This window comes from Nannospalax galili, unplaced genomic scaffold (genome assembly GCF_000622305.1).
Source record: "Nannospalax galili isolate Female #2095 unplaced genomic scaffold, S.galili_v1.0 scaffold107, whole genome shotgun sequence".
NCBI lineage: Eukaryota > Metazoa > Chordata > Mammalia > Rodentia > Spalacidae > Nannospalax > Nannospalax galili.
In genome coordinates, this window is record NW_008358490.1 from 3,242,848 (window position 1) to 3,257,348 (window position 14,501).

Here is a 14,501-nt window from a genome sequence, read left to right on the forward strand (position 1 = left end):
CTGGGACTCAGGGCCTTGTATATGCTAAGCAAATACAGTGAGTCATATACTCAGCCCTTCTAAGCTACATCCTCAGTCTTTCTAACTCTCTTTATGACACCTCGTGGCCTTTAGAATGTGGTTTGCTATAGTTCCAAGAGATAGAGGTCCAACCTAGGAGAAGACTATGAAGGACACTTAATGTAAAGGAAATGCATGGCTTGCCTCAGTCCTTGTCAAGTCAGCAAAGTTTCTTGAAATTTCTGCAAGCTGGAAAGGTCTCAGCTTTTGTAACTCCAAGGATCCCAAAGAGGTTACAGGAGCAGCTACCTCATTAGCAGAAGGAGCACTGCTGGAACTCTGGAATACTTAGGGAACATGTGGCCTTGTTCAGTGTGCTTTGCTGTATACAGCAAGAGTGGCCTGCTAAATGAAATGTACAGGACATAACAATCTCAGAGGATGTCGGCTGTTGTGCTTGTGAGCTCAGACTCTGGAAGCAGGCTGCTGGATTCACAGCTGGCTCTACTACCAGCTCACTGAGATTCTATGTGTCATTTAAATCTGTGTGCTTCTGGCTCCTAGCCCTTCAAGGAGGATGCAGTTACACCTGCCTATGCCATGTAAGATTGTGAAGATGACCAAGGGACACAGAGCTTAAAATAGTGCCTAGCTGCATAGTAAGCACTACCAAAAACCTCACTGAAGAAGTAAACAGACCTACATTCTAGTCTAGTTCTATGATATTGGACCGTATTTTCAAGGGCCCCATCTGGAATTCTCTAAATGAGGGAGGTGAATACCCATTGTAAACTTGAATTTGGGGTAAGATAAGTATTATGTAATCTTTTTTTGAGGAGAGTGTATTTCCTACCCAGAGGTTAAAGATGTTCTTCACTATTTATAAAAGCTCATAGTTTTGTTTTTCATGTTTATCTTTAAACTGTCCTTAACTATTTTTTTTGAAAAGTAAAAGGTAAAATTCAATTTAAAATATTTTCTTTATGAGTTAGTTGTCATAGTACTATTTACCAAAAAGCTTATCTTTCTCCCACTGACCTGTAATGCCAGCTCTTTCATAAGTCCAGGTTCTGTGTAACTGTATGCCTCTTGATTGTTTTCTGTTGAACAGCCAATTGCTCTACCCTTGTGGCACCATTATATAATTCTCATTACAACTTTAGAAAAAGGTCTTAGTAAAAACTAACATGTCTCCATTTTTTTATTATAAAAAAACAAGAATAGCAACAAAAATAGAGATGACAAAATTGCTTAGTGGGTAAAGGTGTTCACCAAGTCTGACCACCTGAGTTCAATCCCCAGAACCCACCTGGCAGAAAGAATGAACCGACTCTCACAGATTGTTCTCTGACCTCCACATGTGTACCTAGGCATACACACACACACATGCACACTAAATAAAAAAGAAATTGTTAGGGGGCTGGAGAGATGGGTCAGCGGTTAAGAATACTGACTATTCTTACAGAAGACTCAGGTTTGAATCCCAGCATCCACATGACAGCTAACAACTGTCCATAACTCCAGTTCCAGGGAATCCAACAGCCTCTTCTGTCCTCTGCAGTCATTGCACAATACGGGTACACTTACTTACATGCAGGCAATACACTCATACACATAAAATAAAAATAATAAAAGTCTTAAAAAAAGGAAATTGTTAAAAACTTTAAACAAAAACAACAAAAGGAATGTTTAAAATATTTTGCTGGGTACAGTGGTGTACCTCTGTATTCCCAGCTACTCAGGAGGCTGAGGCAGGAGGATCAGTTGAGTCTAGGAAGAGTTCAAAGTCAACCTGGGCCATACCATGAGATCTCATCTCACAAAAAAAAAAAAAAAGTAAAGAATTTTTAAAGGGCTAAATAGCTAACCTGTATTTAGCATATATCTGAACTACTATTTCTGATAGCCTTTTTTTTTTTTTTGAAACAGGGTCTCCCTGTAGTCCCCAACTGACCTGAACTCACTATGTAGACCTGGCTGGCCTTGAACTCACGGAGATCTGCCTGCCTCTGCCTTAGTACTGGGACTAAAGGCATGCACCATCTAATAGCTTTTTAAGTTTAATTTTTTTATACCAGCATATATTGTACATCAAGCATGTTGCCTCCTAACCCCTTTGTCCCTCCCCCTCTCTCGTTAGTCCCTTTTGTCCCCATGGTAGCTCTACTTTCACATCATACATACACACATGATTTTATGTAGCTGTGTAATATCTAGGGACCACAGACGGAGAAAATATATGATATCTGTCATTCTGAGACTGACAATTTGCTTAATTCTCATATAGTTTTTTAAGTATTAACTAATTCAATTTCTCTGGTTCCTGCCTGTATTAGTTACTATTACAGCCCCCAGAGAATTTGGGAGCAGAATTTTTCTGGCTTGCTTATTATACAAGTCCAGTCTGTGGTGGCACCTGAATTATTTTTAAACTACTTATTGGGACCTGCAGGAGGAGCCTGAGGTATGTGTTTATGTGGATTTGTAGGCCTTGACTCTAGGTGATAGAACCTGACTTGAAAACACAAGCAGGCACCCATCTGCACCTGTTCCACTCAGCCCACAGGAGCCACAACATCCCAAGGATAGACTGGAACAGACATCAAGGCAGGGAGGCCTTGGTCCCAGTTTAGGAGACCACCTATGGTTCATTTAGGAGGCCTCCACTAAGCTTACTGTCCTTGTGGCCCCCAGACCTGGTCACCGAGAATAAGGTCCTGTGTGCCCACTACCTCCGTCATTGCTCAGCAGGACTATCTGATTGGTTGTGACTAGATCACACGACACACTCAATCCTATTGTATTCTTTTTCTCTGGGATCCTCCCACTCCTACCCTTTCCCCTCAAAAAAATTTAGCCAAGTTTTAAATGAAAGACAGCCAAAATATCCAATACTCTCTTCTTTAATGCCCTTCCCTGGATGCCCTCCATGTCCCATAGCCCAGGGTTTCAGGACTCAACTCTATGTTGGAGACCAGGACTGACTTCCTGTGGCATTTTCCTGCAGTACCTGGAATGGAACTAGATACCAAGTAGGCACCAGTAAACATTCTTCACAGAGTGTGATGACTATGCTAGCCTTTGGTGTAAAAGCAAATAAGGATACACACATATTTGATGTAGCACCTGGCTTTTTGATTCAGAACAGTCTGTTTCAGTGGCTGAGCAACTCTGTTGACTGGAAAATCAGTTGATATTTATCATTCTTCCCAGTAAAGGAGGAAGAAAAAGCATCTCAACATTTAGATGTTGCTGTATATACATTTAAGTACTTAGTGGTTGTATTGCTGGGAATTAGCTGCGGAGGGCTTTAGAACAAGCCTGGGGTTTGATCATGGTCTATCCTTTTCACATTGCAACCTCTTGACCTAACTCAGACCCTGTGACTATCAGCCTTGTTTCTTCCTCCCTGTCAGCCTTCATCCCATCTTCAGTATCAGGTTCTAAATACTGCTGGCCTTTCATTGGTTGGTACCCTCCTCATCACACCTGACCTCTCTGCCATATCCTCAGCCCATACCACCTGCTTGGATTAGGTCTCTCGTTGCCCATCTCCCATAGTGCTGACTTGTTCTTCCCAGTAGGCTGCTTTGGATTTTCCCAAGGTGCTTCCCAAATGCATAGTAGCAGCTGTGGAGGACTTAGCATCAGTTGTACAGCCAGGGCTGTGGGGTCAGGCTCACCTCCCAACTCAGTCACTTGTGCTGAATATATCCCTGTGCAATTAACAGAGCCTTCTAATAGTGGTGTAAGCAAGTTTGAGTTGTTTTGCCCCCACCGCAGCTTGGCATGCTCAGAAGCTAGGCACTTTGGCTTTCTGTTCATCCTGGTGTCTCTTCTCATGCTTATCACCTCCTGGCTGCTTCCCCTCCAGCTTTTAAGAAATGGTACCAGAGGCAAAGCTGAGGATGCCCCTCCTCATGGAAGGCTTTCCTGGAGGTGCCCAGTCACCACCCAGCCAGCTCCAGTCTTCACAACCAATTCATATGTCCACCCAGTTATTAGCCGAGCTCACTTCCAGTATTACTTGGGATTGCAGAAGGCCACCCTGTGCCATTGTTCAGCATATAGCTGAGGCTGACTAGCCGCATGTGACCTTGCTTTGCATGGGTTTTTGTTAGGGCAGGTTTTCAAGGTTAATCAACTACATTTTATTTGTTGTGACCTTCTCTGAAGATCATATGTGTATATATGTATGTGTACATGTATGTGTTCGGGTACACATATATACATGCTTTAGTTACCCTCCACCCAACTTTTTGGTTTTTTGAGACAGGGTCTTGCTATAGCCCCAGCTGCCCTGTAACTTGCTTTGTAGACTAGGCTGTCCTGGATCTGCCTGCCTCTGCCTCCCAAGAGCTGGAATTAAAGATGTGAGTTACCATGCCCAACTTCATCTTACTTTTTAAGACGGTCTCTCACTGAACCTGGATCTCATGATTCGGCTAGACTGACTGAACAGTGAGCCACAGGGATCCTCCTGTCTCTGCCTCCCCAATGCAAGATTACAAGCTCATTCCACCGTGCCTGACTTTTTATGTGGATGCTGGAAATCCAAACTCAGGGATGTGTGCTTTTATACAGTAGAACATCAGAGACAGCCACCGTTTGCTCAACTCAATTAGCTTCAACAGCGGTTTTTCCCACCTGTATCTGAGGGTCAAGGAGCGGTCAGATACTTGTGAACTCCACCATTTAACCATCTTCCCTAAATTATAAACACATTCCTCCTGATTTGGCAGATTAGGTACTGGTGTGCAAAACACAAACTCTAAGTAAACAAGCCTGCCGCAACTCAATGTACATAATGGCTGCGCTTATATTAATAGCTCCCAACACTTTCACAACTAAGTTGAGGCACATCCTGTGCCCCTTGTCCTGGAGTGCCATTCCTGTCCCCCAGCTGGGTTCTTTTCTCATTGTCGTGGTCCACCTCAGTGGCTGCTCTTCTGGATGTAGTTCTTAAAGCCTTCGGTCACTTCCCACAGGACTCCTGTTTCCTGCCCATGGACACTTGATAGTTTGGGCCTTGTGTTTGGGATGTTTGTGTACCTGCCTCTTTCCCTTCTCAGAGCAAAGCTTCTCTTGTGTCTGAACCAGCTGCAGACTTTCTGTCCTCTGATGCCATGTGCTGCATAATGTGGAAACTCCTCACGTGGTGGAGAGTTCTAGGCATTCAGTTGGTAGACTTAATTACCATAGATGCAAACTTAACAAGGATCCACTTGTGATATTTCTTAAGGAGTTGCTGTTTGCTTTTCTTTCCAACCAGTGCTTAGAAAGAGCCATGAAGTTTGCCTTTGAGGAGTTCCATCTTTGGTACCAGTTTGCTCTGTCACTAATGGCTGCTGGAAAGGTGAGTTTCTTCATGAGTACCACTTTGTCAGTGGTTGTGCCATTGCATTTCATGAAGCCATCTGAGGAAGGCTAAGACGGCTTCAAACTGCCTGTGGGCCTTTCATAATAGACAACTAAATTTAATTATTTGGGGTCCAAGATGTGCATAGCACTAAGATGGAAAGTTCTGAAAGATTTGGGCTTTTCTACTTGCTATGACTCACCATGTGAAATGGACATGGTTTAAACTAAACCTTGTCCTCCTTTGAGAGGTGTGTGCAGGCGCATTTGTGGGTTCCCTCTGGCTATCCGTGCCGTCAACCACAGATGGTTCTGGCTGCAAACACAGGCCGTGGACTGCAGCAGCTTGGTGGAAGCTTGAGCCACTGTCATAGCTGAGTGACCCAGTACAGGTCACTCAGTGCCTCAGTTTCCTTTTCAGTAAAATAGAGCAATAATAGTGCCAACTTCCTGAAATTATCTGACAAATATGCTAAATTGTACAAGTACTTAGGGTAGCAGCCCCAGCATGTACACACCTGATAAAGATGGTAGCCCTTGCTTTTCTTGTTAGTTTTGGCCTATCAGTGAATTTGGCTTTTAGTGAATCATGAAGTCTCAGATAGAAGATTATTTGGCTAAATGGACTCAGAAATATAATTTGGTATACTTTTAATGAGACATCTAACTTTTATGACAGCTTAGCCTTCCGCATTCTGTTTTCTCATGTTGTTGCAGTGGCTGCACAGCGGGCGTGAGATAGGCTGGTCCCCGGGAAGCATTTCTGCTTGCTTTTGAGAACAGTTGATTCCCTTGTCACTCTGAGCCTCAAGCTTTGGTTCTCACCATCCCGAGGCCCCTGCCTGGCTGGGAAACCCCTCTGAAAAGACTTGAGTATTTGGTTCTGTTAGAAATTGTCAGTTTCACAAAACTACTCTCCCCTGCCTAGTCTGCCCGGGCCGTGAAGGTGCTGAAGGAGTGCATCCGTCTGAAGCCTGATGACGCCACCATCCCGCTCCTGGCTGCCAAGCTGTGTGTGGGCTCCCTTCACTGGGTGAGTAGGGAACTTCTGCCTTCTTCCTAAGGGGCTCCAAGTCAGGGGCCAGCCTCTTCCATGTCTTCCATATCAAGCCTCACTCACCCTGTGGGAACCAGTATGTCTCCAGGGCACTCCCGTTTTCTTTATAGTGGAAAAGTAGTAGCAATAAGAGAGATTAGAATTTGTGCTCAGATATAGCTTGTTGTGCACATGCTGTGTTAGACTGAGAAGGTGGGAACTCTAGTCACCTGCGGCTCAGCCTGGGCAGTTCTGCAGAGATTTACTTCTATCTCTATGCATGTGTAAACATAGCTCTCTTCATTCCTCTTCACATACACTGTCTTCAGATACTCTTGTTCAAATCTGAATGTGACAATAGTCTAATTTGTCATAGTTCTAGTAACTCAAAAAGATGCCATTGGGAAACGGAAAACTGATTAGCTTGTTAAGATGGTGGTATGCACAGTTGCCTCTTACAGTAGAGTTTTCATTTGTTTTAACTTCTTATCAAGTTCACGGTAAGAATAATTTGCCGGAAGCCAAAGGCTCCTTGCCAATTCGGGTTTTCTGCCCTAGTCCTCACTGCCTGGTTTTTCCATGTGTTCTCACCCAGTAGGAAGAAAGTGAACCTTGTAAAGAAAGTGATCCATGTTGTTCCATTTCACTTGATATACTGGTAGCAGAAAAAGAGCAGTCTGAAGCACACAGCTGTGCTGTGGCATAGTATACTCCTGTGGATTCAGCAATTTGGGGCTGTGAGCAGAGGAACAATGGCGAAGGCCTGGGAGGGAGCGACAGAGAGGACCTTGGGTTTGGAACATCTGGTTTCCACTGGGGACTCTGCTGCCCTCTTTCCAGCTCTGGCTCTAGTTATCACTGTGACAGACATATCTCTGAACTCCTGACAAAACCTTCTTTTTTAGCAGTGGGAGTAGCATATTTTTTTCTATATATATTTTCTTATTTTTTCACTAAAAATTTCAAAGACCTGCACAGTCAAGAATATAATGAACTCCTGTGTACTACCATCCAACTCAGTGCCATCATTTGCCACACATGTAAAGGAACACATTTTACTCTCTTTCCTCTAGTGCATTGTACAAGAGTTCTCATTATGGGTGTGGTCTACAAGTGCATATTTTCTCAGTGGAATCTGCTGGTGTAAGGCCTGTGTGTTGTGTACTGTAAAAATAAATAGGTGGAGATTTGAAATGTTCAATAGCTTATGGCAAACAAAATCCAAGCCTAAATGTATTTTTTATGTAATGAACAAAGGGAAAGACCTAAATACAAATCATTCTAAGAACTTTATCCTTTGAAAATATATTTCATTCAATTTCTGACTGCTGAGTCCAACCTCATTATAGAACCAGTCAATAAAAACTAAAGATAGAAAAGGCAGAACCCAGCAAATATGAAAGTGACTTTGGAAAAGAAGCAATGAGGAAATGTTGAAAGGAAAAAAATAAAAGGTAAAATTGGAGTCCTAAGAACTACGGAAGAAGCTCAGTAAAGAAAAGAGAATTGCTAGGGCAGCTTTGGAGGACTGCAGAGTTATTTCCAAAGTGACTCCTCTGAAATCCATTTTGGCAGTAGCTGTTTTTGGGAACTCATGTTAGAAGTTCTGCAAGTTGTTGTTTTTAACTTGTCTTCTCTTTCAGTTGGAAGAGGCTGAGAAGTTTGCCAAAACTGTTGTCGACGTGGGAGAGAAAACATCAGAATTCAAGGCCAAAGGCTACCTAGCTTTGGGGCTCACATACAGTTTGCAGGCCACTGATGGTGAGAGAAGTCCCATCCTGCAAAGCCCAAGACTGCCCCACAGGGTCCCATGATCCCTCCTGTCTTGAGAGGGTGCAGAAGTTGAATCATTGTCAGTACTCAGGCCCGTGGGCACCCAGTACTCCTATCTTTTTTGCCTGGACTGGGATGGGGAATAAGGAAGGCCCTAGGTCAGGGCCCCCAGGCTCTGGTCATAGGAACATAGGGCTGGTGGCATGGCGCCCAGGTTCCTAGCTAGCAGGTGCTCAGCATCTACCATGAGGGGTGAGAGGAGCAGGGCCTCGGGAGATGAGTTAGCCAGCATAACTCTGCCACCATCCCAGCCCTAGCCCTTCACCTGGCCCACTCCCAAGGGAAAGGATGTTGATTCTTAGGTATAGAAGTATAGGAAGTTCAGACAAACATTGTAAGGAGCGACCCTTCACTGTCCTCTTCACTGTTCACACATTTTAACTCATAAACCTGTCCACATGCAGTATAGCTTACTAGTACCCATGACTCTTGAAGGCCATGGATTATATATTTGGATATATTGAAAGGTTTTGGTGGGTGGGCTTTTGATTAAAAAAAATCATAATTATGTTTTATATAATTAAAGCTTTTGTAGAAAGTATAAACTGACATTATTTTTATTCTTTTAACATTTTGTAAAATATAATACAAATACCAAAAAAAAAACCCTCTAAAAAAATCTATAGCTTACTGGCTTAATATGAGGCACCATATTAAGCCTCTGCAGGAAGCAGAATCTTGCCTTCTACCTGGCGAGTCTCTCCACTTCCCTGGCTGATCACAGCTCCCCATTCCCACCAAGACAAAACACCATTGTGACTCACAGTATTTTCTTTTGTTTTCTTTATAATTTTCTTTAGAGGTTGTTTTACAAATTAACCTAAATCTTTCCTCTACCTTAAAATGTTATATTTGGGGGCATATAAGTTACTTTTCAGTACTGGATTTCTGACCATTTTCCATTTAGACATGATATATTGGCCATGCTCAGAGAAGAGTTAACCAAATGCCATAGACTTACCTATGAAATTCTTGATTCTACCCGTAAACAGCCAGAAACCTTTGGGAATCAGTGGACCCTGCTGGGCTTCCTGCATTCAGAGTTCAGTTGGGTCAATGGGAGGTTCTCTGTAGCTCAGTCACTGTTCTAAGTAGCCTTGGGCCTCAGCCATATCCTTGCACTGCTCAATCTCCTGTCAGGCCAGAGCTGCTTGGTACAGCCAGTAGATAAGGGACTCCTGCAGCTCAACTATAGACAGGCTCCTCAGGACTCTTCCTTACACCATTAAAAAAATACCTTTTTTGTACCTAGGCAAATTATAAGAGAGCCATTTCTCATGCTCCACATAGGGGAAGTGTTAGGTCATAGCTAAGAGGCCTCATACTTGTGAGCTGATGTTCTGGTATCTGTGTTGGGTTTGGCAGCTCCATCTCTTCTGTTCATATCAAGATATTAGAATCCTGGCCATTAGCCAATGTGAATTAAACTGGTTTTTGTGGCATCAAGCCAAAGTCCTTGACTCAAGATTATTGCTGCTGAGTGCCAGAAAGGTCTCTGAAGGCCTTTGATCCACTGGTACTTGAGCCCCATCTGTACCACCCTGGCAGAGCCAAGTTTTCCCCATGAGCTTACATGCCTGTCTTAAGAGAACCAATGTGCTCTTTCTAGGGTTCCAAATGGTCTTTGAAAAAGTGGTTCCCATGTGTGTGTAGCTACTAAGAATGACCAGCTCACACTGACCCCTTGATATTGTTTCATGTCTACTGAATATGCAAGAGCCTTGGGTGTGTGTGTGGGGGTGCTGGGCTTCCTGTCCTAACAGTGCCTGGTGTGGTCAACACTCAGGACTGGGTACATGAAGCATAGCTCTTGTGATGAGTTGTGTACTGTGACCCCACCCCCATCTCCCCTGCCACCTACTAACTGAACCTTTTTCTCAGCTTCTTTGCGAGGGATGCAGGAGGTCCTACAGAGAAAGGCACTTCTTGCATTTCAGAGGTGAGTGGGAGTTCATCTTTTCACTTGGCTATACATAATGACACCAAAGTATGATAAGTATAAAAAAAGTTAGGTTATTTATAAAGATTATGTAAACAGTTTTTGGCCCCCAGGAGTCATTTGTCCAGCAGCACACATGCAGCCTTGAAGCTTGTGCACCACTTGTTGTCCTCTAAATCTACACTCTTAATTTGTTTATCTATTTGGGTACTTTTTATTCATTCTTGATAAAGTGATTTCAGCTTGAAAAAGATAGACACTTTGTCTAGGGAGAAGGTTCCTTTATTAAAGGCATTTGTCATCATCTTGAAAAAGGATCCTTCTTTTGGGGCTTTTTTCTGCATGTCAAGCTGTAGAATTTTACATTAAGAAATGAGAAAGCTAGCATTTAGAAAGGCTTGAATTTAGCAGTGAACCCAAGTCCCATGCCCCACCTTGCTCCTTGACACCTTGTGCTCATCTCTGTCCTTGTGCCATTCATGAACTCAGGACAATGTGTTATCCCTGTAAACTATGTGAGTATCCCCATGCTCCCTCATATATAGGGCAAGTAGCAATGCCATCCCAGTATGGAGCTAAGGTGCAGGAGTGATAGGAGTCACCAGGGACATAGATTAGAGCCACTGTAGAACCAAGGTCTTCTGACACTAACCAGTTTTACTTGTATGTAATTTTATTCCTTTTAAAGAATATTTATTTTTATTTTGTGTGTTTGAGGTTTTGCCTACATGTTTATAAAGGCACCACTTGTGTGCAGTACCCATGGAGGCCAGAATAGAGCATTGTATCCCCTGGAACTGGATCCGGATGGTGGTTAGCCTCCATTTGTGTGCTGGGAACAGAACTTGGGTCCTCTGCCAGAACAGCAAGGGCTCTTAACCACTTAGCCATTTTTCTAGCTCCTGTAATTTTACTCTTTAAAAAAAAAAAGATTTTATTTTTATTGTGTAGGGGTTTGTGTGTGTGCGTGCGTGTGCGTGTGTGTGTGTGTGTGTGTGTGTGTGTGTGCGCGTGTGCGCGCCATGTGTACAGGTACCTATGGAGGCCAGAAGAGGGTATCAGATCTTCTGGAGCTGGAATTACAGGTGATTGTGAGCTGCCTGGCATGGATGGTGGGAACTGAACTCAGGTCCTCTGGAAGAGCATCAAGCTCTCTTAACCACTGAGCCATTTCTCCAGCCCCTTATTTCACTCTTAATACAGGCATAATAAATCATCACCTGAAAGTACAGCCCTATGATGTGAACTCTAGACTTGAAATTGATCCTGTCACCTGAAATACATCTGAATTGCTTTGATGTCTTAGATCTCTGTTAGAAATTCACTTGCTTCTTTGAAAATGTCTGAGCCAGTCCAGCCACCTGTGTTAGCTCCTCCTCAGTCCAGTTTTGCCTGCAGATCTGTTATGGCGTCCATGTGCCTTTTTCATGAAGTCATTATTACTGGGTTTCAGCTACTCTGAACCGCTTCTGTCCCATCTCTTTGTTTCCTAGCAATCTCCTCATCGATCCTGACCCCTTCACTTTGCCAGTCCCAATCTGATTATTGACAAAAAGTACCTGTTGACATCTGCACAGACCCTCTGTCTCTAGATTCAGCTTTTGTTGGTGTTCCTCAGCCTAGGGCATGGAAAACATTTCAATTTAAAATGATTTCGGGTTTTACATTCTCCAGTTCTGGTTTGTAAAGCCTACACATAGAGGCCTCAGAAAGTGACCATTAAATCTCTTCATTTTCCTTAAATCAGCACATCTCACTGGTTCTCTGAAAACATCCACAGTGGTGGTCTGCCTGGGGCTGCCTCTGGAACGCCTGATTATGTAACGGCTGTTCTGTTGGCCTGAATTCTTTTCTGTTCCTTTTCTGCTTAGGTTTGAATTCAAAGAGATTTTAGTATTGTAATTCATATGAGAATAAAGAGCAATAAAATTCTCTTAACTGATTACATTGTAGGAGGCTAACCTAAATTAGTATTTGTGTAGAATACAGAACATTATTTAAATGAATAAAATGATTTTGATTTAAGTACACATGGATTATTTTAGTGAACTAGAGACCTAATAATAAAAGCTTTGAGAAAAGATTTTAAGTAAATAAGAATGATTGTATGTGGGGTCTGTCCCTTCCCTCGTGGGTCACTGACCACCGATCACAAGGACAAAGGGAGCAGAAGCGACGAACAAGGTCACCAGCCAGTGAGCCCTTCTGGGGAGGCAGATTCAGTGATACAGCTCCAGATTCAGTGAAACAGCTCCGTTTATTCAGTGGGGGTTAGGGAAAATATAGTGTGGAGGCAGCAGCCAAAGCTTCAGCTGATAGGTGCTCATAGTGTGCTTTATTTACATGTGGTAGCGGGATCCGATCATCTGACTATAGGGCAATGCCTAATTATCATATAGAAAAAACCTGGGGGCAGTTTTATTGCAGGTAACTATGCCAAAGGTCATGTTCCAAATAAGGTCAGGCATCTGTGCTTGGAGGCACTTTCCAGGTAAGTCAGGCAGGAAGCAGGAGGCCCCTGCTGAGAAAGGGAGTCCTTCCATATAGCACCGAACCCCTTAGAGCTATCCGGACATGGAGGACTACAACCCCAGCAGCAGGGTCCCCCAACAATTGTATTGCTTCTTAAATATAAATAGATCATTTAAAACCATTTGGATAAGAAGTATTTTTCTGCCATGTATTTTGCATAGTTTCCCTAATGTTTTATTTATCCTATTATTTTGCTTCTTTTTTGTTGCTTGTTTGAGAAGAAAGTGGTACATTTAAAAGGGGTATGAGGGTTACAGGTATAGACTGAAAATTTATTCTTCATAAGTAGAGCTCTGTAGGAGACTCAAAAGTGCAGCCTTTGAAGATTTTGAAGTGGTATAGCTGCATTTTGCATAATGAGACTATCAGCTGTTCTTACCCATAACCTTAACCTAGTCACCTCAGCCAGTTCATTTATGCTATACAAAAGTATGGTGAAGAAAAAGTATGGTTAACAGCATTATAAGCCACTGCTTTGTTGAACTCTCACCTCCTACTGAGAAAAGCAATCTCAAAGACAGTGACAGCAGGTGTCGCAAGTGTACTAGCCAAACTTGCTCCCAGGGAAAGAGGTGGCATGGTGCCATCTGTGTTTGTCACTCAGGGTAGCACAGGATATACAACCTCACTTTATTTTCTCCCCTTCTTCCTAGCTTAGCTGTTTAAGTTTCATATGTTTTGTGTGTACAGGATGATAGATGGAGACTGAGCCTTTCCTAGAATGCAGAACTTTCAGTGCTAAAGCCACCTGGACAGACCTAAGGTGTATAACTAGTGAGAGGTCTCTGATTTAACCAGCTGTGCACATTTTCCCTTAATACACCAACTTTATATCCACTGTAATCAGAGCTGAAGAAACGGTAGCTAAACAAGGCAGCAGGGCGACGGTATAAAGAGCAAGCCTTGGAATCCCACATCCTTGATTCCATTTCTGGCTTTACCTCTTTTGCTTGGTGTTTTCGGCTTAATAATACACACTTCATAAGTTGTAATTATTGTTGTGGTATGATAATATGACTTATAGGCCAGAAGCACAATTGATCAGCTTGTCTGTATTCTTGGCTCAGCTCCAGAGAATATTGGAGCTGAAATCTAGGAATGCGCTGGATGTGCTGGGATCTAGCCAGGCAGTTGGAGTGACCCATGCTCCAGCTGCAGCACAGCATGTCTGTTTGGGCACAGCATCCATTGTACCATGATGAGCATTTTGACTCTCACCCTTTGATGGGGTAGAAGTCGTTTCTCAGGGAAAGGCATTTGTGTTATTCATGGAAACACTTTGAGTATCCTTGTGGGGCATTTTTAGTTCTCTGAGTCTCTCTTAGCAGCCTAGCAAGGTACTCGCTGCATGTGGATGGATTATGGAGCGGCTTTAGGGCTGTGTACAGTTTTCAGACTTGTACCTGTATCTCCACTTGATTTCTGTTGAGCAGGTTAGCAGTAAGCATACCAAACCACCCTTGTTCCAGGAAGTGTAGCTACTAAAGCAGGGTTTTTGCAGTCTACATGAGGTGAACCCCCATGTAATTTTTCTTGTTTTGTTTGGCATTTCCCACCCAACCTCCTTTCTTTGACTAAAGTAGTCAGTTTAATTCCTTAGACAAAACTTTCAAAATAAGGTACATAAAGTATATTTTTTAAATGTACTTGTTGGATTTTGTTATTAGCCAAGTTGGAAATTCTTTTTTTAAAATAATAAATAAAAAAAAATTTTTAGAAGAAGCATTTCATTATAGCATTAACATTCAGTAACACACTACAGAGCAAGAATCCATCTCTTTCACAAGTGGGTGCAAGTTTCTA

At 42.9% G+C, this 14,501-nt stretch overlaps 1 protein-coding gene across 5 annotated transcripts in view; it reads left to right on the plus strand.

The window, feature by feature from the left end:
- The window catches only part of Ttc7b (tetratricopeptide repeat domain 7B), a 267,710-nt gene that overhangs the window by 151,943 nt on the left and 101,266 nt on the right, over positions 1 to 14,501 (plus strand). For all 5 annotated transcript variants that reach the window (XM_029557984.1, XM_008821742.1, XM_008821743.1 and 2 more), the window contains exons 10-13: positions 5,273 to 5,356; positions 6,287 to 6,391; positions 8,038 to 8,155; positions 10,109 to 10,166. In XM_029557984.1, coding sequence (XP_029413844.1) covers positions 5,273 to 5,356; positions 6,287 to 6,391; positions 8,038 to 8,155; positions 10,109 to 10,166 — 365 coding nt within the window. The remainder of the gene's footprint in view (positions 1 to 5,272; positions 5,357 to 6,286; positions 6,392 to 8,037; positions 8,156 to 10,108; positions 10,167 to 14,501) is intronic.